Below are 24,047 nucleotides of genomic sequence, written 5' to 3'. Positions count from 1 at the left end.
GTTTGTACTAATTTATAGAGAACCTCGCTGGAATAGGCCTTTATAAATTTGAATGCAGGTTTATGTCACTTTTTGTGTATGTTTGTGAATGCTGCCCTTCAGCATATTACTACTCATCACTTTTACCTGTAAGGAAAACAGCCTCTTTTTATTTAATTCCTTTATAATCATAATAATTTCTTTTTGTTTTTAATTTCATTCTTTTCTGTGGGTTCAGCTCCTGGACTCTGTCTTTGTTGTTGCTCAGTCCTCTAAATTTGTAGCTCTAACACCCAAAAAAAGCAGCAGATCAGTGAAGATTAGTGCCTAACAAGCTCCAGTTCCTATGCTGATCGATGCTGTATGTACTAAGATGTTAGGAACTGCTGGAGTACATGAGTTTTTGATTTTACTCTTACAGAAGTTTTTCTTTTGCTTTTGTTAGAGTCATAATTTCATTGAAGTAACAGTACATTTATTAGAAGATGCTCTTAGGCTGCTCTACTCATCTCTGGACATCAACACAGCTAGAAAGTATAGCTTGGTTGTGAATTAGAAGTATAAGAGAAAGTGAAAGGGGTATAGAAAGCGGTGGTTCTGGCAGGTGCTCGGTGAAGTGACTCACTGTGGTAATTCAGTCACGGAAAGGACCTGGCAGTTATTTTCATAGATGTAAACATTGTACCTATTGTATGTGTGTACGGTGGAGTCTAAAAGTCAGAGATCACACTGAAAATTAGGGATTTTTTCATTAAATCCTGGAAACAAATAACAAAACATATTCAATTTAGAAAAATTGAAAACAACAAAAAAGGAATATGCAAGATTCTACACTATTTGTAGCTCACTAATCAAATTTAAGCACATTGTGACCCTGTTAAGGCCTTTGTAAGATGTAAGATTTGTAAGATTGTAAGATTTCTTCTCTTCCATTGAAGCTCATGTTCAAATCTCTAGTAGATCTGATCTAATCAGAGGCTTTTTCACAAACCTGACCGTATTGAGTGCACACTGTCATTAATGCAAAAGTACTAAGAAATTCTGAAATTCTTGTAAATATTTCATATTTCATTCTACTTTTTACCCAAACTATTGTTAATAAGATAAACTGTAATGAAAACTTTGTATTAAAGTAGAAGAATGCAAAAAAGTGTCATTCTCTAGGGTCTCAGACTACTCAGACTATTACACCACTGTATAGTATAATAGGTGTAATCATTATAAATATAAATATCATGTTTGTATATTCATGCAATGTCCAAAAGTTTATAGACACCATCTTATCCAGCGTTTCTTCTGAAATGAAGGGTATTAATAGGGAGTTTGTCCTTCTTTGCTGCAGTAACAGCTTCTACTCTTTTGGCAAGGCTTTACACTGGCCTTATCATTGCTGTGAGGATTTGATTGCATTCAGCCACAAGAGCATTAGTGAGGTCAGGTACTGATGGTGGATGATTAGTTCTGGAACTCCAGCTCATCCCAAAGGTACTGGATGGAGATCCATCTCTACTGAGAACACCATTCCACTGCTCCACAGCCCAGTGCTGGGGACTTTATACCCCTCTTGCTGATGCTGGGCATTGGACATGGTGACCACATGATGCTCATGTCCAGCTGCTTCAGATTGTCCCATTCCATTGGTCAGTGCTTTTCTCTAGAAGATTATGCAAGCTGGGTGTGCACAAGTGAACATCTATATCAGTAATAGTGACCTTGAAGTAGCTGAATTCATTAAATCGAAGGACTGTCTGGATACTTTTGGAAATCTAGTTTACATAATTGTACATTTGAATTAAAAATAGACAACGTTTTAGTAAATTGCGAGTAAGTCGTTGTACTCTTCCTTTCCTTTCGTTGTCGGTGCTTTGGAATGTGCTTCTAAACGCCTTGAATTGATGAAGTGCTGTACGATCGGGTTTCAAATAAATCACACACAGATCCTGAATGACATGAATGTCTGAAACTGTTTAAACCTGTTTCTGTCATCAGAGTTATTGTTATCACTTTTTGACAGAAAAGCTCATCTGATTTATGTTCTGCTGAAATGAGTAACTTGGTATTCTGGCCTGTTCACGCAGGTATGTGCTGGGTCATGATGCAATGCGGTCTATGGGGAAGGCGAATGTCCTCATCAGTGGGATGAAGGGTCTTGGTGTGGAGGTGGCCAAAAATGTAGTCCTGGCTGGGGTCGGTTCGGTCACCATCCATGACCAGGGGTCAGCAGAATGGACAGACCTGTCCTCTCAGGTAATCTGACTTCTGAAAACAAGACACAGTTTCCTCCTTACCCCAAATGTAGTCAATCAGCCAAGACGTGTTTGGTGTCAAAAAGCAGCTAAACAAAATTACAGACGCAGTTCAAGCTTCGAAATGACTCTTACTATTGTTTTTAGCGATGAAGCCTCCATATTTATACGTATCAACTCCTTGTGGATTGGGGGCAAATTTGTGATGCAGGCATGCATTTTGCATCATGCTATTTGGAGTAGGGTGTAAGCTTCCATTTTATGTCAGCTACATTAACCTTATAGGTCCAATGCAAAACTAAACAAGCAAATTCAAACACAAAACGTCGTGGCTGACTGACTACCTTTAGAGTAAATTGCCAAACTTTTTTTATTACCAAACTGTTCTTTTAGGAACAGTGAAAGTTTCAGTATTCAGTGTTTGGACCTGAGTTCTGTTCTGCTGAGCTTGTATCAAATAATAAAATGTGTGGATGTTTTTGGGTCTTATTTGGTTAAAGTGGATCTCTGTTTTCTTCTGTTCTTTGTAGTTTTACCTGAGGGAGAGTGACCTGGGCGAGAACCGAGCCCTTTGTTCTGAAAAAGCCCTTGCCCGGTTAAATAGCCACGTTCGAGTGTCTGCCTGCACTGAAGCTCTAAATCAGGACTTTTTGAGAAACTTCCAGGTAAATATGGATTCTTTTCTTTCTTTAATACTGCTCAACAGGGGCCATAGGCCTGCATTTCTGTAAAACCGAAGTGAATCAAATGTTCAAATTTGTGGCCCAAACTAAAATATATAAAAGATAATGTAACAAAAAGTAAATAGAAATAAAACAAATTGTTCCAGAATTTAGGCCCAGTTCTAATCAAAACGAGAACACACAGTGTCATTGAGTGCGTTTACATGCACCCAATAATCCGATCATAATCAGATTTCTGCTGTCATTTGATTATTCAAATGGTCATGTAAACAGCACACTCAGATTTCTTAAACCAGAGTAAGGTCTAGAGATCTGATTAAAAAATCCGTTACTCAGATTTCTTTCGGATTTCTCAGTCTGTGCATGTGCGAAAACAGATGGTGGTTCTGGAAATAAACAAGCAGTGTTTAACTGCTGAAACCAGCTACATGCTGGATTCAAATACAGGATTCAAATATTCTTTATTTTCTAGATGGTGTATGATGTTCATATTTTCATAAGTGGTGCGATGTTTAAAAAAAGCTGCAGCATGAAGTTTGAGTTTTGTATTACATTTACGTCACGTCTTCTTCTGTGAGTTTGTTGGACGGTTGCAAAGAAGAAATCCGATTACAGCCTCATGTAGACCCGGAGTTTTCCATTAACTGATTACCCAAATGGATGTAAACACATTGATCATATTACTGACAAAACCTGGGTTTTTGCAATTATCATATTATTAAGTGCATGTAAACACACTCAGTGATACCAAACACTGCTCTTATCAAGGACTATTTGACTGCTAATGGCGCCCCCTTTTGGGGAAATTTTAGCCTTCTAAACATGAGTGAGCGTGTGAGTGAGTGAGCTACAATGTAGATCCATGAGTTGCTTTGCCTCTAAAAACTTGATCCACCTTTCAAAGTAAGCTTTAGTTTAGTGCTAAAACTCTGCATGAATACCTTTGAGACCGTTGCTATTTTTGGTGACTGTGCAGTGTTTGCCTCCCTGTCTGACAGCACTTGGAAAGATTCTGTTTGAACTGCTTTCAGGTGGTGGTGCTCACAGACTCGTCGCTGGAAGAGCAGCGGTGGGTGGGTGCATTCTGCCACACCAACAACATCAGGTTTATTGTGGCTGACACCAAAGGCCTTTGTGGGTAAGAATAACAGTGTTATGTAACTTAACAGTCAGTTTTGGTCAAACATTGACCTTGAAATGAATGAACTGTGGTCCAAGATACATTTTGGATATCTTCACTGACAGTTAGTGCTTTTACTGGGACAGTTCAACCATCAGTCTGTAATCAGTTCTTCTTGTCTGTTCTCCCTGTCTGTGACTGGTTTGTAGGCAATTGTTCTGTGACTTTGGAGAAGCTTTTGAGGTCAGAGACTCTGATGGAGAGTCACCACACTCGGCCATGATTACCCACATCTCCAAGGTAATTACAGGAGAGCACAGTACTCATGCTTCACTTTCACTTTACTTTAAGCAACATCCTCATAACTGAGCTATAGTCTTGTCTGACTGGGGTTATTACAGTAAATCAAAAGTGAAACAGTCTGTAACCTGTATTATGACTTCTAAAATATAATAAAGTAATATAGAAATAAAAATTAAGCAGGAAGTGGAAACTAGTATCCAAAAAAGGTTGATGAATCTGTTTTGCATGATAGGTGTACTAAGCAGTGATGTGTACATTTACATGTACAATTAGAAAAACTACAAGTAAAAATGAATACAGTAATGCACAAAAATGTCTTGTTTTTTAGGAAACTTATTAGTATGTTATTTAAAAGAATACAGTTAGAAGAACTCGGGTTTGTTTCCTGACTTCTCGTTGCTCTCCAGCCATCGCATGAATTTATTCAATTTCATCAGCAGCACCTGATTTAATTTAATGAAGTCTGATTAGATAAATTAGGTATCAGATGGTTACTGTAAATACTGGACTTCCTCGATGAGAGCTCTGGAAATGATTATGCTAACACACAGAACATTTACAGTGGACTGTTTATTTGTGTATTTGTGTTTGTTCTATTTTAGTGTTTTTTGTTTTTTTTTTAACAAAAAAATACTTGCTGCCCAGATAAACGGCTTTTCGTGTCATTTTCTCAGAGGACGTTTGCACAGTGCTGTATCCCAGCATGGTATAATATAATTGTATCAGTAGGTCAATGAAAGCTGTTATTATGGTCCAGAATTTAGTCATTCTTAACGTTTATGTATGAAGTATTACTTCAATACGAATCAGCATCATGTGTAAAGGCTGAAAGACTTTGTCTTGCAGGAAAATCCAGGTATAGTCTCCTGCACAGATGAACAGGCCCATGAGTTCACAGACGGCATGCAGGTCACGTTCTCTGGGGTTCAAGGCATGACAGAGCTCAACAGCTGTGGACCCATTGAGATTAAAAGCATAGGTGAGTTATACACAACATAACACAGCATAACTCTTCTGTAGATTTAAGTGGTAACTGTGAAATGAACGATGGTCATTTTGATCATTAGAAATGCAGCGGTTGTGATTTTCTATGGCCAGCTTGCTTACAGGCAGATTGGCCATTTTTTGTCTGATTTTTATTAGCCATTTTTTCATTTTTAGCCCATAATTCAAATAGTGTGTGCTAACTGAACACACGAAACATACTAGCACATTTTTATAGCATTTTCTATTAACGAAAGTTGCAGTTTTAAAGAAAAGTTGTGTTTTTTATAGCAGAATTCCATTTTTCTAAAAGTTACCAAAAATAATTTGCCTATTTAACATAATATAAAATAAGATGAAGCTGGCTATTTAGCCCAACGACTCATGCATAATTATGCTACGACTTTTGCATAATATGCTACAGTATGTAGTCATGTGCAAAAGTTTAAACACCCCCTTTAAACGTATGTCAAGGAACAAACTTAAATATGACATTTTTTCAGAAAATTTTAGTGCACCATTTCTGTTTGAGTTTAATATATTGGAAAAAAAAAAATATATAATATGTGCCATAACTTTTGCACAGACCACCTTTAAATTCAGCAAATAAAAAAAGTTACTGCATGTTAAAATGTGCAGAAGGGTGTTTTCCGTAGAGGATGTGTTAATTAATTTCACTTAGAAAATGAACAACGTGTGTAAGTTGCTCAAACTTTTGCATATAATTTCATGTGTACCAGCAGCATTCAAGTACAGTCTGAGTGCCCTTACCCACCTCACATTATTTACACCGTAAAACTGCAATGTAGACTGGCCAAAATAAAAATAATGATAATGATAATGAAATAAAGAAGTGATGCTTCACCTTCTCTGCAGTTCAAGGCTTGATGGATGATAATCCTGGTGATGTAACTGACGTATTTTTCTCTCTTACTTTTTAGGCAGTTACTCCTTCAGTATTTGTGACACCTCAAACTTCTCTGAGTATGAGAAGGGTGGCGTAGTAGCTGAAGTCAAACAGTCCAAGACTCTTAGCTTTGTGAGTACGACCTAATGCTAATGACATCAACACCATCAACCATTCAGAACAGTATTACTGGGTAACACTTTATTTGGATGGTCCACTTTAGACGCTCTGTAGATACTTAATTTACTTTCAAGTTACATTTAACTAAATATCAATTAAATTGACCATAATTTTCTTTAACTCTAAACCTGGTTCTAATCCTAACCCTAACCTTTGCCTTAACCCTAAACTTAAACCCAACCCTCACCCTGGTTCTACCCCTAACCCTGGTCCAAATCCTAACCCCACCACTGTTTAGAGCTTCAACAGATAGTGTGTTAACAAGTGTGAACATCTGTAGAGAATCTATAGGGGACTATACTGGGCTATCCAAATAAAGTGACTGTACTGTACTGTAGCAATAATTCAAAATATGAGACTGGTCATAGTCACTTCTCTTCTAAATATCAATGATTCTGATTTCATCAGCTGCCTCTGGATGCGGCTCTGGAGGAAGTTGTGAGAGATTCGGATCTGCTGGTGTTGAACGACTATGGGAAAGTTCAGAAGCACCAGAACCTGCATTTCGGCTTCAGAGCCCTGCATGAGTTCAGACAGAAACACGGCCGACTGCCCAAACCCAGGAACCAGGTCAGTAGAACACGCTTCTACTAGGACTGTTATGCATCTGGGCACTAGTGCATGCACATCGATCTCAAGGTCAAAACGATTATAATCAATAATACTAACATTCAATTCAAGTAGGCATTCATTTAAGGTCATTATTTAAATCAAGAATTTACACTCCTATGTTCTACTCATGAAGTATTAGATTCCCCCCACCGGTATGTTAAATTCAGCAAATAAACAGTAAGCATGCATTAAAATTGGCGAAAGTGTTCCTTGTAGAGAGGAGATGAACTTATTTTTGCTTAGAAAATCAGCAAAATGTCATTTAAGTGCCTAAACCTTTGCATATGATTGTAATGGTGGTTTGCATACAGTTTAAATGCCAATGCTAATACTGTAGATTTGAGAGAAATATAACATCTGGATTGCATCTGAGAGTGTACAGTAGACAGACTGTGCTTATTTAAATGAATTTACCTGAATCACTAGTGTTTAATAATCCCAGTGTGTAGCTTACAGTCATATGCAAAAGTTTTGTTGTGAAAGTGAAAATAATACACAGAACCCATTTTTGCACATTTCAATGCACAGTTGCCGTTTATGTGCTGGATTTATCATATTGGCCTAATATTATGCCACATTTTATATTTTAATAGGTTTTTTCCAATATGTTAAACTCAGCAAATGAAAAGAAATTCTGCACTAGAGTTTGCAGAAAATGCCATATTTAAGGATGTTCCCTGTAGAGGATGTGTTCACTTATTTTCACCTAGAAAAACAACAAAACGTGCAATTTGACCTGCCACTGTATTTGCATAAATTAATTTACCACACATTCCTTTTCTGAGCAGTTTGGCAGTTATAGGATATGAGTTGCCCTGAGGAAACTTAAGCAATGATCATGTGATGTTACTTCTTGGTTCATAGTGAAGCTCTTTAGCTGCTCTTCTCTGAAGCAAACTGGCTTCATTTTGCAATGCAGTGTTTAGTTAATTCACAACAATTCACAAGTTCTAAGGTCAGAGTAATATGTAATGTTTCCCATGGTCTGATTTTAGTATACAAACAAGTAACATATTAAAGGAAACATGAATAAGTAATGGAGAAAGATCACGAGTGCAGAACATCCTGTCATGCTGCAGGGCACATATAACAGTACTGAGCAGACCCGGGTGACCTTGATTTTACAACCCAATTTTCAAAAAAGTTGGGACGCTGTGCAAATGTAAATAAAAACAAAATGCAATGATGTGCAGATTATTTAAACTCTATATTTCATTGAAAATAGATACAAAGATAACATATCCAGTGTTGAAATAGAGAAATTGTATTGTTTTTTGAAAAATGTATGCCCATTTTGAATTTGATGCCAACAACATGTTCCAAAAAAGTTGGGATGTGGGCAGCAAAAGGCTGGTAAAGTTGTGTGATGCTAAAAGAAACACCTGGTGGTTGATTGGCAACAGGTCAGTAATGTGATTGTGTATAAAAAAGCATCTCAGAGAGGCTGGACTGAGGGGAAGTGGAAAAGCATCCTGTGGTCTGACAACGTTTGAAATTCTTTTTGGAAATCATGGACACTGTGTCCTCCAGGCGAAAGACCACTCAGCTTGTTATCAGTGCACAAACTGACAGAACAGGAGATTTCATGATATTCCATCTTTAATGACAGGTACCAAATCTCACAAACACAACCTTCTATCTCCATGTCTTTTCATAACAAGACGGATGCGGAGCTGCTGGTTGCCATGGCGAAGCAGCTCAGCACAGCTGCAAACTTTGATAAGTTTGATGAAGACGTCGTGCGCACACTGTCTCTGGTTGCTGCTGGTGATTTGGCTCCCGTTAACGCTTTCATCGGAGGACTGGCTGCCCAGGAAGTGATGAAGGTGAGGAAGACTATGGTAAAATCTTCATGGAGTGCTATTATGCAATGTGTAAATGTTAACCCTTAGAAGTCACAGTAAGTACCAGCAATGACAATATATGTGATATGAAGTATGTCTTGCGTACTGAAGCAAGCAGAGAAGGTGCTAAACTTTCAGTTAATACTGCATTTGTGATTGTATGTAGAAAATGAGATTTTTCATTATAATTTGAATTTGATGAGGTGCCTGAGAGAGGAAAAAACACTTTTTGTCATGTTTTAACATAGGAGCAGATGGAAAAAGCCAGTCCCCACACAAAAGCAGGTTGTTGAAAATAATTACATAATGGAAAACACATTTGCTATTTCTCTAATAAAGCTGGTATTAATCCCACGAACAATGTATCATGAAAAAAGAACATTTTTCAAAAAAGGTCTGCAAAACATTTTACAACAGAACCCTTCGCTTATTCCAATTTGACATCAATTTGTCATTCGCTAGCTTTGATGTCAAGTTGACATCACATCTACGTCAGATGACATTGATTTTCCTGATATTGGGTTGAGCCATGACACTTTTTGCGGCGACATTATAGCTCAGTGTATGTCACAGTGACAAAATGCTGATATGACATAGCTTGCCAGGACAGAATGATCAAAAGTGAGCATTTTCTGTGGTCTTTCTGTAAAGTGCTTTCATTTTAACATTTATAAGATGTAAGCTAATTCACACATTGTCTGCATAGCGTTACTGTGGTATACACTAAGCTACAAAGTCAGTTGTTATAACGTGTCATTTCAAAACTCATGACACAACCCAGTGTTAGGTGTCAACTTGACATCAAAGATGTCAGAAGCAGCATTTATGACAGATGATGCCTATTGGAATAAGCCTTTATAAATGTAGATCTATGTCAGTTGTTATGACAAGCTTATGTAGGTGTTTTGTCTCCTCATGAACGCTGCCCAACAGTAAGGTGTTACCATAATAACTAGTAACTTGTAGATACATTTCTAACTGAGATCCACTAACATAAATCAATGAATTACAAATCGGTCGTAATTGCTTTTTAATAAATAGATAACGTTCTGTGAGTTTATCAGGCTGTCATGTCTGAGACACTGTTTTTCTTCTTCTTTGTGTGAATGTTGATCAGGCCTGCAGTGGTAAGTTCACTCCGCTCAAGCAGTGGTTCTACTTTGATGCTCTGGAGTGCCTTCCTGACCAGGAGGGCGGTGGTCTCCTGACAGAAGAAGCTTGTGCTCCGGTAAGCAACTTCTTACATTCTGATTTCACAGTGTCATGTTATTATAACAGAGCCAAACAGTGTAGAGGCATCTATAAAAAAGTTTAGACACATCTTTTCATAGAAGGCCTTTTCTTTATGTAGTATTATTCAGCATCTTTATCATATCTTTATTATTTTAAACTCTGAAAAATAGTAAATAAATAAACTATTTAGATTTACTCTCCTTCACAACTCTGCTGACTGGCATTCAGACTTAAATGGTTACAGCGTAATCAAAGTCATTCAAAGTGGTTTGGTGTGAAATGCTCAGTTCTAGGGAAACTTACAGAGTCAGAATTGTTCACTGTGGTGGAGATAGGAACCAGACGTCTGAGGAGTTTGAGCCTAAAATTTATTTTTAAAGTCTGTTCATGGTGAAGAGGTACATGCAAGGTGTTGTGAGGTAAAATAGTCCCCAAAGAAGACCTCTGTTTTCAGGTTTACCACTATTTTGCCATCATCCATATTACACATCAACACTCCAAAGACACGAGTAGGTTCACTGGTGATTTTGTATAGTAAACAGAATGGCTATATTTGGGTTGTAGTCATGGCGACCCCTGGTTACTATCACCACCACTGTAAAGAAATAAGTCATTACATTTGTCTGTAATTCACTGTTTTACATCAAACCACTCTGAATGACTTTGTTGACATCTCAATCACTGAATTATGTAGAGCTTTAGTGATGACATTCTCCATTAGTGATGACATTCTGCAAATTCACTTTTAATGAGGAAAACAATAATTAGGCTGATGTCATTTTGTTGCTCGACTCTAAAAACATTTTTCAAATTTTAAATTGAATCTGCTTTTTGAGAAACATTTAAATATTTGGTTTTGGGAATAAGTTCATAAATATGCTTCAACTGTTTACATTTTTAGAACTACATTTCAGACATTTGAGCAAAGCTTTTAGATCAGAACATATTTAAGATTATGAAAAAACAGGAGTGCTAAACCAGGAGTGCAATCAAGAGTGATAACTATACACTTAATATTCACAAAAGTCCCCAGTTTGAGCTCCTCAATTTCTGTATTTTTGCTGTGCTGGAATGAATGTTTAGTTATTTTAGTCTCGTTTTGTTCCTCTCCCCCCCCCCACAGAGAAACAGTCGTTACGATGGGCAGGTCGCTGTGTTTGGAGCCGACTTCCAGGAGAAAATAAAGAAACAGAGATATTTTCTGGTGAGTGTTGTTTATATTTTTCACCAGAAGAGGGCGTTACTGCCCTTCTCTGTCCCTCATTTCAGCTCACTTTAGAGGAAAGTTCAGCTTCCACGGCTGTTCTGACTCACTGACACTCTGTGTTCAGTCTTTTCAGCTTATTTCACAAGGCAGGTGGAGGAAGTGCTCTCGGGCAGCTGACTGTGGATCTGCTGAGAGCAGGAAGTAACACAGGGTAGTGTAGCGTGTCAAAGAATGTGATTCGGGTGGCATTTCCTTCAGAATAGCCAGGATGTGTGCCAGTCACTGCACTCAGGGATTCCTGTATACAGTCTTTTGCTCAATTTTTATAGTTGTGTGATAACAAGTAATACATATGATGACCATGCATGAACAGCAGTCAGTCAAATTTTAGGAATGTAAACTCTGGCAATTAAAAACTGCATATGATCCCAGCTGCACACTCAGCATTCAACATACACCGTAAATTTTCTTACATTTTTTTTTTACAAAGATCTCATTTGAAATGCATTTGTAAAATTGTAGCATTTTTTTACTTGATATGGGTCTAAATATTACAAAATATTTGGCAAAAGATATTACATTTAATTTAGTTTTTCAATAATTCTGTGAAAAAGAAGTTATTAAACAATAATTAATAAACTGTAATTATTTTTTTGACATGTTGTTTACCCCTAGTTATTGATTTGATCTAGACTTGTGAACTATATCTTGACACCATAAAGCTTTCTCAGTCATTTTAGAATCGTCTGCAGCTCTGTTCATCATTCTGGACACATCTTACATTCCTTACTGTTTATTCACAGCTTCCTAGAGCCATGATTATTATCTGAATCCAGCGGTTAACATTGATTTTAGAGTGATTTTATACATTTATCTGAAACCAAATTTGTATTGTGGTCTTCAAAACATCGGGCCTCATTCTCACCATTCTTAAGAGGAAATTTCTTCTTAAAAACCCCTTATGCAGTTTTCACAAAGATTCTGACATCCACCAGTGTTTTCTCATTTGAGGTTTGGGTAAGAACAGAATCGACACACACTCAAAAGCACAAAGGTGTGAACAGTTCTGCAGTTAAAGGACATGTCGTGAATCTGACGTAGACTTTTTCTGAAGACTTTCTCAAGAACAAATGTAAGAAAAACGTAGGAAGATATTGGCGAATGAAGCCCGTTGATTCCAGACTTCAGTGTATGATATAAATGTCTCTTATGCTTATATGTTTGTCTGCACGCTGTATATCTAGTAGTTGTGTGAATCTCCACAAACGCCTCTCTGCGTAATCAGGTGGGTGCTGGCGCTATTGGCTGTGAATTATTGAAAAACTTTGCCCTGATTGGCCTCAGTGCTGGAGAAGGCGGGCACATCACTGTGACGGACATGGACTCCATCGAAAGGTCCAATCTAAACCGGCAGTTCCTGTTCAGGTCCGAAGATATAGGGGTAAGAAAGCCAGTTGGCATCCTGTCCTGTAATTTCCTTACATGATACGCTCTGTAGCTCGCTGTCTAGAACCTGTAGTCAAATCAGATCAGGTCAAATCACTTTTTGCACTAAATACAATAAAGAATGAGTGGAGTCAAATAAAATCAGTCAGAGATTCAAGTTTTGGAGGACAAAAACATTCAAGTCATGTTTGAAGTTGCAGTGACTTCTGAATGTACGGTCGAAAAGTGCTAAATTTTGGATGCCCCCAGTCAAATTACATATTTTGTTGATTTTCTGAGTGAAAATGAATTCGCACATTTCTCCTGCACATTTTATATTTTATGATCTATTTTTTCCCGCATGTTAAGTTCAGCAAATACATGGAACTTGTGCACTAAAATTTACAGAAAAATTACATATCTAAGTTTTTTCTCTGTACAGGATGTGTGAACTTATTTTCACCTAGAAAATCAACAAAACATGTTATTTGGCCAGAGGTGTTCAAGCTTGTATGGTATGTGTGGTATGTATGGTAGCCTTTAATCAAAACACTAACAGTGGAAAATGTAATAAATCAGTACAACATCAACATCAGCAACTCATTTGGAAGATATTTTGGCCAAATGTTTGTATTTAAAGAGGCAAAATGTTGAATAATGTGAAATTTTTGCCCTTTGGTCCTGGTTATTTTGGACACTGTCATCCAGTTGTTAACATTACACTACATCCTGTTGAAGTTCTCTGTGTTTTCCCAGTGTTAGTTGCACTAAAAGTGGCTAGTACACTATTGAAGTGCTCAATTTGAGAAACAGTTTCACTCTTAGGAGCGAGTTTAGCACAAAATACTATGCTCCATATAGGCAAGAGTGGAAAATACTGTTGAAAATAAGTGATTGTTCTTCATTACTGTACTTAGGTATTAATTTGGATGAGTTATACTTTGCTCAAGTATTATTGCAACTGGATACATTTACTTTTAGTTACAATTCTCAATTACATTTACAAGAGAAAAAGCCATACTTTTTGCTCTGAACATTTCCATTTGGACCTTCAGAATATATTCCTTTTACTTTTAATGCATTAAGTAAATTCACAATTAAGTACATTTGTACTTTTACTTAAGTAGTATCTTACCAAAAGCATATTAAGGCACAATCCCATTTCTTATTTTTACCCCTACGCCTTGTTTTCAAGTGCCACCTTGCCTGGAACTGAGTTACAAGGGGTGGTGGTTGAAATCTTCCCTACAAAATGGGACCCTCAAATAAAAAGAGCATTACTTCATCAACAGCTACTAGCGCTGCTCTGTAGGCGACCCTGCCAGTCTGCAGTGACAGCAGAGGAGGGTAAAGTTCAGCTCCTCACTGCTGGGCTTTAGTTACATTTAGGGCTCATATGCCTTCAAAGAGGGGGGATAAGACACTTATTATCACCCACCCATAATTCTTCGGTGATATGAAACTGAAGTCTGATATTCGCCAGCTTCTTGTTTGAATTTTCCTGTTCCACCTTAAATGGAGCAGCAGTTACATTCTGGCGCTTTTGGCGTCAGAACTACTGGACTATTTAAGGTGGAACAGGAAATATAGCTAGCTAGCTACCGAGACAACAGCAAACTACTGGCGATTTTTATGCTTGTTATGAAGCAAAGGACCATAATACATTGAAACGACATTAAACTAAGATAATACAGTGGTTATTGTATAATACATGTAGCCCTAACACTTCACCTTACCCCTCTATCTCAACAAAAATTGGGACACCCTACCCTTAGTGAATGCGCAAAATGGGGGGCTAAGGGCTAAGTGGTAGTGGCAAGGGGGGAAATAGGTTTGGGCCTATGTATTGTAGTTTGTATTGTAGTTTTTCCTCCCTTGCCTAAAAAATACAAATTTAGATCAGCTTGATATAGAAACCACTGCTCTCTCTCCCTCTCTCTCTCTCTCTCTTTCTCTCTCTCTCTCATCACAGAGGCAGAAGTCAGAGGTGGCAGCTGAAGCTGTGAAAAAGATGAATCCCAGCGTGAACATCACGGCTCATCAGAACCGCGTGTGTCCAGAGAGCGAGGGCATCTACACACACCAGTTCTACAGCGGCCTGGACGGAGTGGCCGCAGCACTGGACAACGTAGACGCCCGTGAGTGACATGACACTGCAAACCAGTGACGTAACCTTGCTCGTGCAAGCCGAAGTGGAGAATACCTGTCCTGCAGACAAACACAGCATTCTGCGTTGTTGTGAGAGAGAGATAAATCCCGTTATTATGTAAGACAGATTGTGATCTTTGTAATAGTGTCTCCAGGGAGGGCTGAGGGCTTAGGAATGCATTCTAGGTCACATTGCATGTCAACATTCTTGTTGCTTCACTCTCGGCCCCCATCTGCCCTGCCCAAAATGACAGAATGCTGGCTTATTTGACCAGCTGTGTATCATTGGAAGGAGTAAGCAATATACATAAAATACACAGTAAATATAAAAATATGATAAAACATGTGCAAAGGAGGTTTTGTACACTTACATTATAAGTATTGCTAATATCCCCCTCTACTTTTCATCTGTTTTTCATGTGGATTTAGTTAAAAAAGAATGAAACAATGAACGAAACAAATAACGAAAAGTCTTGAACTTGGACTTAAAGAGGCCGCTTGTACTTGGCACTTGTGTCCCTCATAAGGCCAGCCGTTGCTTTATTTCAGAAAAAAAGATACATTTTCATAACTGTTTAGCTTGTAAACACCAAAAAACCTTTTTAAGATGTATTAAAGGGCCCATAACTTGCATTTGTCTTACATTTGTCATTATTTATGTAGGTTTATATAACAGTAACAGTCCTAATTGATTTCCCAACTGTCACGCGACCCATTTCACCAGAAGACTTAGACACAGGTGAACTCCAACACCCATAATGCATCTGGTTCTGATGTCACAGTCACAAGCCCACTATCACCCAATCACGAACAGTTACAGATCCTCCTCCCCTGAATTCTAATCACTCTCACCTGTGCTCATTAGTTCTGTTTGTATATATACCTGTTCATTTCACTCACTCCTTGTGAAGTGTTGCCAACTGTCCTGTCTTTTGCATACTGAATGGTCTGTTTATGCCTCCTTTGTTGTTTGACCCTCTTTGGTCCTTATTTACTCTGTTGGATTTTTCTTATGGACATTGATGGTTTTGATATTAGCTTCTCTGGCTTTCAACCGCTGCTCTCTTGGTTCTGACCTGGCCTGGGTTACTAATTGTTCCCTTGTTTTGCTCTATTGTAAATAGAGCTCAGTCATACGTGACACCAACCTCTCGCTTAGAATTAAACAGGCTGTTTCTAATACGGTGCCTTTAAGACTGACATATATAAATAAATATATAAATGAGCTCTGCTTTGATTGGCTGCTCTGTATTGCACCTCATTCAAAAAGCAGTCTGGGATGAAACAGTCTTTACAGCTTAAGCATGAATGGGTGGCGCTAATCTACTGCAAGCTAAATAGGCAGATATATGTAAATGTGATATTTGATATAGAGTTTCATATATGGGCTGAGGAGTGAATGATATGTTTTGAAACTTTAACAGTGTTTACATAGTACATCACACTCTTCTATTTCTAGAAAGTGAGGAAAAGTTATTTTTCCAAGATATGGGCCCTTTAATAACAGACATTTTAAAGTGGGAACCATTGCTGATCTAAATATTCAACATTTGATGTGTTTAAGCTAGGACTGTGTCTCTAATCGTTGTGCTTTAAATCTTGTCTACTAGATTTGATCTAATTGCATCTATCATGATATTTACATATTTACTTCGTTATGTTTATTTTTGCAGAGCAATAGGTATTTTGTGAACTTTACAAAGCAATGGAAATTGTAATATTTCTCTGTGTCTGTTTAAAGGAGTCTATCTGGATGGGCGCTGTGTGCAGTACCAAAGGCCCATGTTGGAGGGGGGCACACTGGGCAGTAAAGGGCACACTCTGGTGGTGGTTCCACACCTGACTGAGTCTTATGGCCCAGCATCATCATCAGGACAGAAGGCCATTCCTCTCTGCACCCTGAAGCACTTTCCCCACCACATAGAGCACACTCTGCAGGTGAGCGTTGCACATGACTGGGACTGTACTTTCAATCCATTTGTTAATCATGTTCTCGTCTGTCTGTCTTTCTCACTGCTAGAAAAGTTTGTGGACTCTTTGCATTCCTATTGTTTTAGTGTTTATAATGTAAGATTTGATTTTCATCATTATGTTTCCAATTATGTAAGAAAAATACCACAAAACAGCTGATATTTTTGGTATATTTTGCAACGCACAGCTTTAGGGCTGCCCGATATGAACATAAAATGTGATGTTAAACACAAGTACAGTTCCTGGATATTGTGTTGGTGATATGAGAAACACTAAATTATGATTATAAATGTGTTTTTTACTCTGAATCTGCATCACAAACAGACTTAATTGTGCTGTGTAATTAATAGAGATCTCTCTAACCTCTGCAGTCAGCGTTTCCTTAACAGCCATTTCTGTGTAGGGCTATATGCCTGCTAAAATGATTTAATGCCTTAAAAAGCTCTTTATGGTGATGCAGGTTTGTTGTGCCCGTGGCCTTTACTGCTTCATTTTACACATAACACTGTGAGTGAGAAGAATTGTCATGTTTAAAGCATTTTTACAGGCTAGTAGTTCAAGATAGAGTAATTTTTTTGAGCTGTGCACTCTGTAGCAGAGTGGTTAAGTCACCCACTTTGTGTTTTGAGTTGCTGGTCCTAAGGGCTTTAATATTAACATGGGTTCTGAGGCTATATTCATGTTAATTTTGCATCACTCTGAGGCGTGAAATGCCCCGTCTGTTATCACAACCCTTAAAAAGGACCTATGACTGTTAAGACATTTAAACCCTTTGAGGCTGCTATCACAGTGATTCACTAAGCAGGGTATTATATGCTATTATGCATGTCGCACATAGACTGTAGATGCATGTAATGTATCCAACTGTCGTTTCAGTGGGCCAGAGACCAGTTTGAGGGCCTGTTCAAGCACTCAGCTGAGAATGTTAACCAGTATCTGAGGTATGTTCAAATCCAGTGTGCAGCAACCATTTGAAAAAAACAACAGGAGAAAATATGGACTGCAATAAATATTTAGAAGCTGAGGTTTGTCCGTTAGACAGGCTGTCATTCCCAGACACAAACGCACACGCTCACAACACCCTAGAACTGCAAGCCTTTAACAGGTTCCTCCTGTCCAGATATAGTCATTCGTTATTTGCTGAGTCTGAGCTGTCTCCTGCCTTCCTGAACCAAGTGTTGACTTAGAGGGGAATTCCACCCATTTTCAAAATTTCTGCATAAGTAAATAGTCAAGATGTAGACAAAGTCATTTGAAGTGGTTTAAGTGAAATGCTCTATTCTAGAAAGACTTACAAAGTCAGAATTGTTCACAGTGGTAATGGCAACCTGACATCTGAAGCGTTTAATGCCTCTGGAAGTTGTGAAAAAAAATGATTAAATGAAATGGTTGTGAATATGCTGACTGATGTCTGAGACATTGTTTTAGAAGTTTTGAAAAGGTTTTGGCCTAAAATGTATTCTTAGAGAGGGAAATGTAAGTGTTATAAGGCAAAATAGTAAAAAAAAAAAAAAACATTTTTTCAGATTTACCATTTTTACGATTATTAGCATTATATGTAAAAACTCATGTGGGTTCACTGGTGGTTTTGGATAGTAAACAAAATGGCTATATTTGTGTTGTAGACATCGAGATCCCTGGTTCCTATCACCACCACTGTAAAGAAATCGGTAAAAGAGTCAGTATGTTTCTCTACAATAGATCTTTTCTCACACCATTCCAAATGACTTTTGTTTACACCCTAATAGTTGAAAATTTTGAAAAATCGATGGAGTTCCCCTTTAAGCCAGATCTGCCCCCTCTCCGCTGTTTGAAAGAAAGCGAGGGATGTTTAGCAAGAAATTAGTGCAAACGCTCAGACAGGAAGAGGAGGCTTGTGGGCCGGGCAGATAGTGCATAGTGTGTGCTGCAGCATGTTTCCCTTCAAACCAACTACTTCCTGTTGATTGACTGCAAAAGCACCTTCTGACTGAAGTTAAAGAGGACCCACCCTAGCCACTACACTGACTCATCAACCCCAGCAGCTTACACCAGTACAATAGTTACATTAGCACCTCACAATATGTTATGCAGGCCAACGCAACCACATATTGCACACCAGACTAGACTGAAAACCAGGGTGATTTTGCTGTGTCTGCAGTCGTCTGTGCTTGAAAAAGAATGTTACCAGTAGATGTTTGGCTTGTGTGCGGTTTTGAATGAAGAAACTTTTGCAACCCCCAGTTCCCTGTATAATTATCTTGAGGCGCATTCTTCTGTAGCTCTTTGTCTTGCTTACTTTTCGCTTTTTTTGTGTGGGAAAACTCAACTTTCAGCAAGCATAAAAGAAAAGTCTGGCAAAAAATCCATGTCTGTACAAATTTCCACTTAAATCAAATGTAGTCCAGTAAACATAATCAGCAAATGTTCAGTGTCTTAAGTTTGCTTCTTTAGTTTTGCACTTGAAATACAAAGCTAATGTGACTAACACTTAAACCTATACCCCACTGATTAGCACTGGGCCACCTACATGCTTGAATCATTACACTAGCCTCAAACTGTTTGTCTGGTAATCTCAAATGGACAAAGGTATTGACAAAATTCACAAACTCCATGGCTGCTGCCCCTGTTTTTAGCTATGCTAATATACTTTGGTCCATTTTATGGATAACAGTATGTCACACAGTGTCAAAACCGAATGAGCAAGTCTATTAGAGATTACTTAATAACTTTGTATGATTTGAATCAGGCTTGTGATTGTTGAGGCATGTAGGTTTCATGTTACAAACTGGTGGTCAGAAGCTTTTATAACATGCTAGCTACATTAGCCTTGTAGCTCAAAGCTAAAAATTTCCATTAATTTTTGTTTTGTTTTATTTCTACCTGATTCAGTCAATAAAATGTAAACATTCAGAGTGGTCATTCCGATTTCTTTACAGTGGTGGTGATAGAAACCAGGAGTCACCATGACTACAACACAAATATAGCCATTTTATTTACTATCCAAAACCACCAGTGAACCTACACGAGTCTTCTGAGCTTTTAGATCAGAACCATTGGCCAACTGTGCTCGCACACAGAAGAATTAGACCTCCGCATTTAACCCATCCGTGCTGTGAAACACCCACATACATACGCGCTAGTGAACATACACACTAGGGGGAAGTGAGCACTCTTGCCCGGTGTGGTGGGCAGGCCTATCCACAGTGCCCGGTGAGCAGTTGGGGGTTAGGTTCCTTGCTCAAGGGCACTTCAGTCATGTCCTGTCGGCTCCCTAGGTTCCCTAACCTCCACCCCATGACTGCCATTATCAATATAATATTGATGATGATGATGATGAAAAAGTGGTCAATCTTAAAAATGACCTTTTCCTCTCAGCCATGAATGTGTTTTAAAAAATAACTACTAAAAACTATTGAAAACAGTGTCTCAGACATCAGACAGCTTATAACTATTTCATGTATTAGCTTCATGTGAGGGAGATTTTTAGGGACATCAAACACTGGACGTCTGGTTCCTATCACCACCACTGTGAGCAGTTCTGATTTTCTAAGTTTCTCATTTCAGACCAATCCACTCAGAATGACCTTGTTTCAGTCTTAATGATTGAATTATACATAAATGGAAAGAACTTGATCAAATATTGAAAAGAAATTACTATTAAGGGAGAAAAAAAATTGTATTATTTTTTTTCTGGACTGTTCCTTTGAGACTACATAGGCATAGAACTGATTAGAACTGAAATAAAATCTCATACTGCTGTTGACCAGCAGCGCTAAAATAGGCACCACATTGGTTGCATCAGTCCTTATCGAGTGTTATGTTGATCTTCCGTTCTTCACTTGTTCTGGTTCTCTCTGACAGTGACCCTGAGTTCTGGGCTCGTACAGTGGCCCGTGGGGAGGTGGAGGCTGTGGAGGTGTTGGAGGGAGTCTACGCCAGTCTGAAGGACCGACCGCAGGACTGGACTGAGTGCGTAGCATGGGCCCGTATCCAGTGGGAGAGCCTCTACAACAACCACATCGACCAGCTGCTCCACTGCTTCCCTCCAAACCATGTAATTCCACACATACATCCACACATACGTCTGATTCAGTGCAGACTAGTGTAAACATTTGCTGACAGTGAGTGTCTGTGTATTAGAGAGGGGGATGACATCCAGCAGTTGGCAAATCATGGCTCAGTGCCAGCGGCCTGGAGGATGCAGCTGTGCTGTGAGACTGCATTTGAGACCAGCAGGGGGGGCTGTGGCCTGCACAAACTCCGTTCATTCAGTTTCATTCAGCTCTGAGAGATGGAGTTGTGTCAGGGAGGAAGAAAAAACAGAATGTTTGAGAAGGCCTAGTCTCAAGGCCGACGCAACATAAACATACAGCTAATTGTACTGTATTTAGAACAGAACAGAATAGGAGTAGAACTTGGTCAAGGCAGAAAAATGGTAAAAACCACACACAGTACAAACACAACACTGACAACAGTAAAAAGCACACTGTGCAGACATGATGCCTACAATGTACATCAATATACACATAACATATGTGAATCATTAAAAACTGTTGCAATTTCTTAGTCATGATTTTATGTGCTCAATTGTGAGTATTTGTCATTAACAATAGCTTTCCTGCATACAGCTGTTAAATAGTCTTATGCAAAAGTTTGGGTACCCCTGGTCAAGTGCACTGGTTACTATTAATTTGCAGAATTTAACATATAAGGGAAGCAAAAATAATAAAATGTGGCGTGTGTAACTGTTTGGGCACATGCCGCATTTTATGTCTTATTTTCGTCCAGTATGTTAACCCTTGTGTGGTGTTGATGTGTTTGTTACTCAGTGGTCTGGTGGACCCAGTGCATTATTGTTTTTTTTAAATCAATAGTCATAACAAGTTATGTAAAAATGACAAAGGTTTAAAATATCACAAGTGTCTAGCGTAGGGTTCTCCTTTAGCAGCTGTAGCCAGTCAGCAGCCTGTCCATGTTGTCCACCCTCACACACACACAGACACACACACACACATATGCGAACACATGCACACACACACACATACACACACACACACACACACACACACTCACTAACAGCAGGCCATGTAGGAGGAGAACAGAGTGAAGGACACAGCACCTCCACACTTTTATTCCCTGCAGGTTCAGCCCAACACCACATGTGTAATATAAATGTGTGGGGGGTGAACAGAGTGAAGTGAACACCACACATGGGTTAAAAAGAAATAAACAGAATTGTGGGGAACAGATCATTTGGATAACCTGCTGTAAGTGCTTTGTAGATGCTTACCTAACATTCAACTTACAGTTAACTAAATATCTATTTCCCCTAATTTTCTCTTACTTTTACCCTGGTCCTAACACTAACCATATACGTCAACCCAAAACTTATTCCTGTTTGTCTCCTGTAGAGGATGTGTTAACTTATTTGCGGACTAATGGACTGACATACAGCTTTTCCAAAATGTGTGTAGATGTAGAGTACACATCACATACAGTTCTACTGCAGAGTAGAAACACATTAGAAGCTGATATACATTACATTTATTCAGGTCATGAAGGGCACGCACACCTCAGCCCCCCCTCTCTCTGTCTCTGAGCTGAAAGGCTGTACCGGTAGTTCTGTGGTCTTTCTCATAGTGTCAGTTCCCAGCTAACTGTCATTATTTTGACCACAGTGCTGTTTTGAGGAAATTGATTATGGCCACAGCTCATCATAAAGCAAAAATGGGTCATCTCTGCTCTTGAGCAGTGAATTACCTTTCTGATAAAACTTGAACTGTTTCAAACTGTGTTATCGTTGTCCAGATTAGAGGAGTTGTATATGTGGCATTTCCTTCAAAAAAGCCGAACTAACATAAGCAGAAAATCTGAAATTGAAAAATGCAAGTGAGCATTTTTGCAGCTAGAATTTGCGTTTCTGTGTGAGGCCGAGCAGGTGATTGTGTAACATTGTGAGTGTGCAGTGGTCACCACTGTTCAGGACTACAGGATGTTGTTCCACGCCTGCAGCATAGAGACATCACTGTCTAATCTATATCTCTCTGTGTGCACAAGCACTGAGCAGGCAGATGACAGCAGTGGTCAGAAAGTTGGAAATGTCCATTATCTTGCTGCTCTGTTCTTATCTAGTGGACTAGTATTTTGATATCAGGAGACGTTTATATTTGGTCAGTATTTCAAACTGATGTTTGATGATGTACCCATTGTCCTCTAGAAGAGCTGCACGTTTAGGCAATGCTGGGTAACAGTATTCAAATATCTGCATTTTATTCATTTCACTGCACTCTGTAATGCTGATCCAGGTGGATTTATTACTAATGTGTACATTTTATAAATATGTATGTATCAGCATCAGCAGATGTGCATGAAGAATATTGGCATCAGCGCACAATTCCCATATCAGTGCATACACACTTAAAAATGATTTCTTCAAGGGTTCTTTAGTAAAGAAAATGGTTCTATGTAGAACCATGGAAACTCAAAGAACGCTTTGCATGATTAAAGGGTTCTTTGCATCATGAAAGGGTTCCTCAGATTGATGGAGAATATGCTGTAGATGGTTCTATGTAGAACCTTTTTGAAAATGATTCTATATAGCACCAAACAGCGTTCTTCTATTGTAACAAGCCTGACATCATAACAGTAGAAGAATGTTTTTTCGTGCACATTCACCATCAAAAGTTCTATATAGAACCATTTTCTTTATTAAAGAACCCTTGAAGCACCATCATTTTAAGTGTGTCCTGTAAAGGTTTTTTAGTGGCAATTAAATATTTGTTCATTTGTAGGTATGGTTTGAATTCTATGACGGCCTGAAGTGTAGCTCTGAGATAAGTTGTAAATTCCAGATATCAGTTTGATTTAAACAAAATAATAATAATAATAATAATAATAATATAAATAATAATACACAAATATATAAATTAAGAAATGTCACGTTTTTTGGTCTTAGGCCAATTTTGTTGCTGCACATGTTGTCCCAGTGTTTTGTGTATAGCTAAATTATAGGACACTCTTCAAACGTGAGATTAAGGATGTTAACACTGACCCTAACTTAAATAACTTTTCAGTGGTTTGAGATATTAACATGATTCAAATTCCACATTAAACTAGAGAAACCAAGCTGTCTGAGGAAATGCAGTGTTGTGTTGTATGTTGTATTTTTTGTGAAATTGCAGGCCCAGTTTGCTTGTGCAGAATCAGAGGGCGCGAATCATTTG

At 38.4% G+C, this 24,047-nt stretch overlaps 1 protein-coding gene across 1 annotated transcript in view; it reads left to right on the top strand.

Moving 5' to 3' along the window:
• The window catches only part of uba7 (ubiquitin-like modifier activating enzyme 7), an 88,440-nt gene that overhangs the window by 1,213 nt on the left and 63,180 nt on the right, over nt 1–24,047 (top strand). The window contains exons 2-16 of the mRNA XM_036571325.1: nt 2,058–2,226; nt 2,756–2,890; nt 3,940–4,046; nt 4,238–4,328; nt 5,178–5,310; nt 6,257–6,354; nt 6,811–6,972; nt 8,676–8,840; nt 9,976–10,086; nt 11,215–11,295; nt 12,584–12,739; nt 14,696–14,861; nt 16,613–16,809; nt 17,719–17,783; nt 20,686–20,878. Of these exons, the coding sequence (XP_036427218.1) occupies nt 2,058–2,226; nt 2,756–2,890; nt 3,940–4,046; nt 4,238–4,328; nt 5,178–5,310; nt 6,257–6,354; nt 6,811–6,972; nt 8,676–8,840; nt 9,976–10,086; nt 11,215–11,295; nt 12,584–12,739; nt 14,696–14,861; nt 16,613–16,809; nt 17,719–17,783; nt 20,686–20,878 (2,029 nt within the window). The remainder of the gene's footprint in view (nt 1–2,057; nt 2,227–2,755; nt 2,891–3,939; nt 4,047–4,237; nt 4,329–5,177; nt 5,311–6,256; nt 6,355–6,810; nt 6,973–8,675; nt 8,841–9,975; nt 10,087–11,214; nt 11,296–12,583; nt 12,740–14,695; nt 14,862–16,612; nt 16,810–17,718; nt 17,784–20,685; nt 20,879–24,047) is intronic.

This window comes from Colossoma macropomum, unplaced genomic scaffold (assembly GCF_904425465.1).
Source record: "Colossoma macropomum unplaced genomic scaffold, Colossoma_macropomum, whole genome shotgun sequence".
NCBI lineage: Eukaryota > Metazoa > Chordata > Actinopteri > Characiformes > Serrasalmidae > Colossoma > Colossoma macropomum.
The sequence above is the reverse complement of the archived record's forward strand: the minus strand, read 5'-3'. Positions and strand labels throughout refer to the sequence as shown.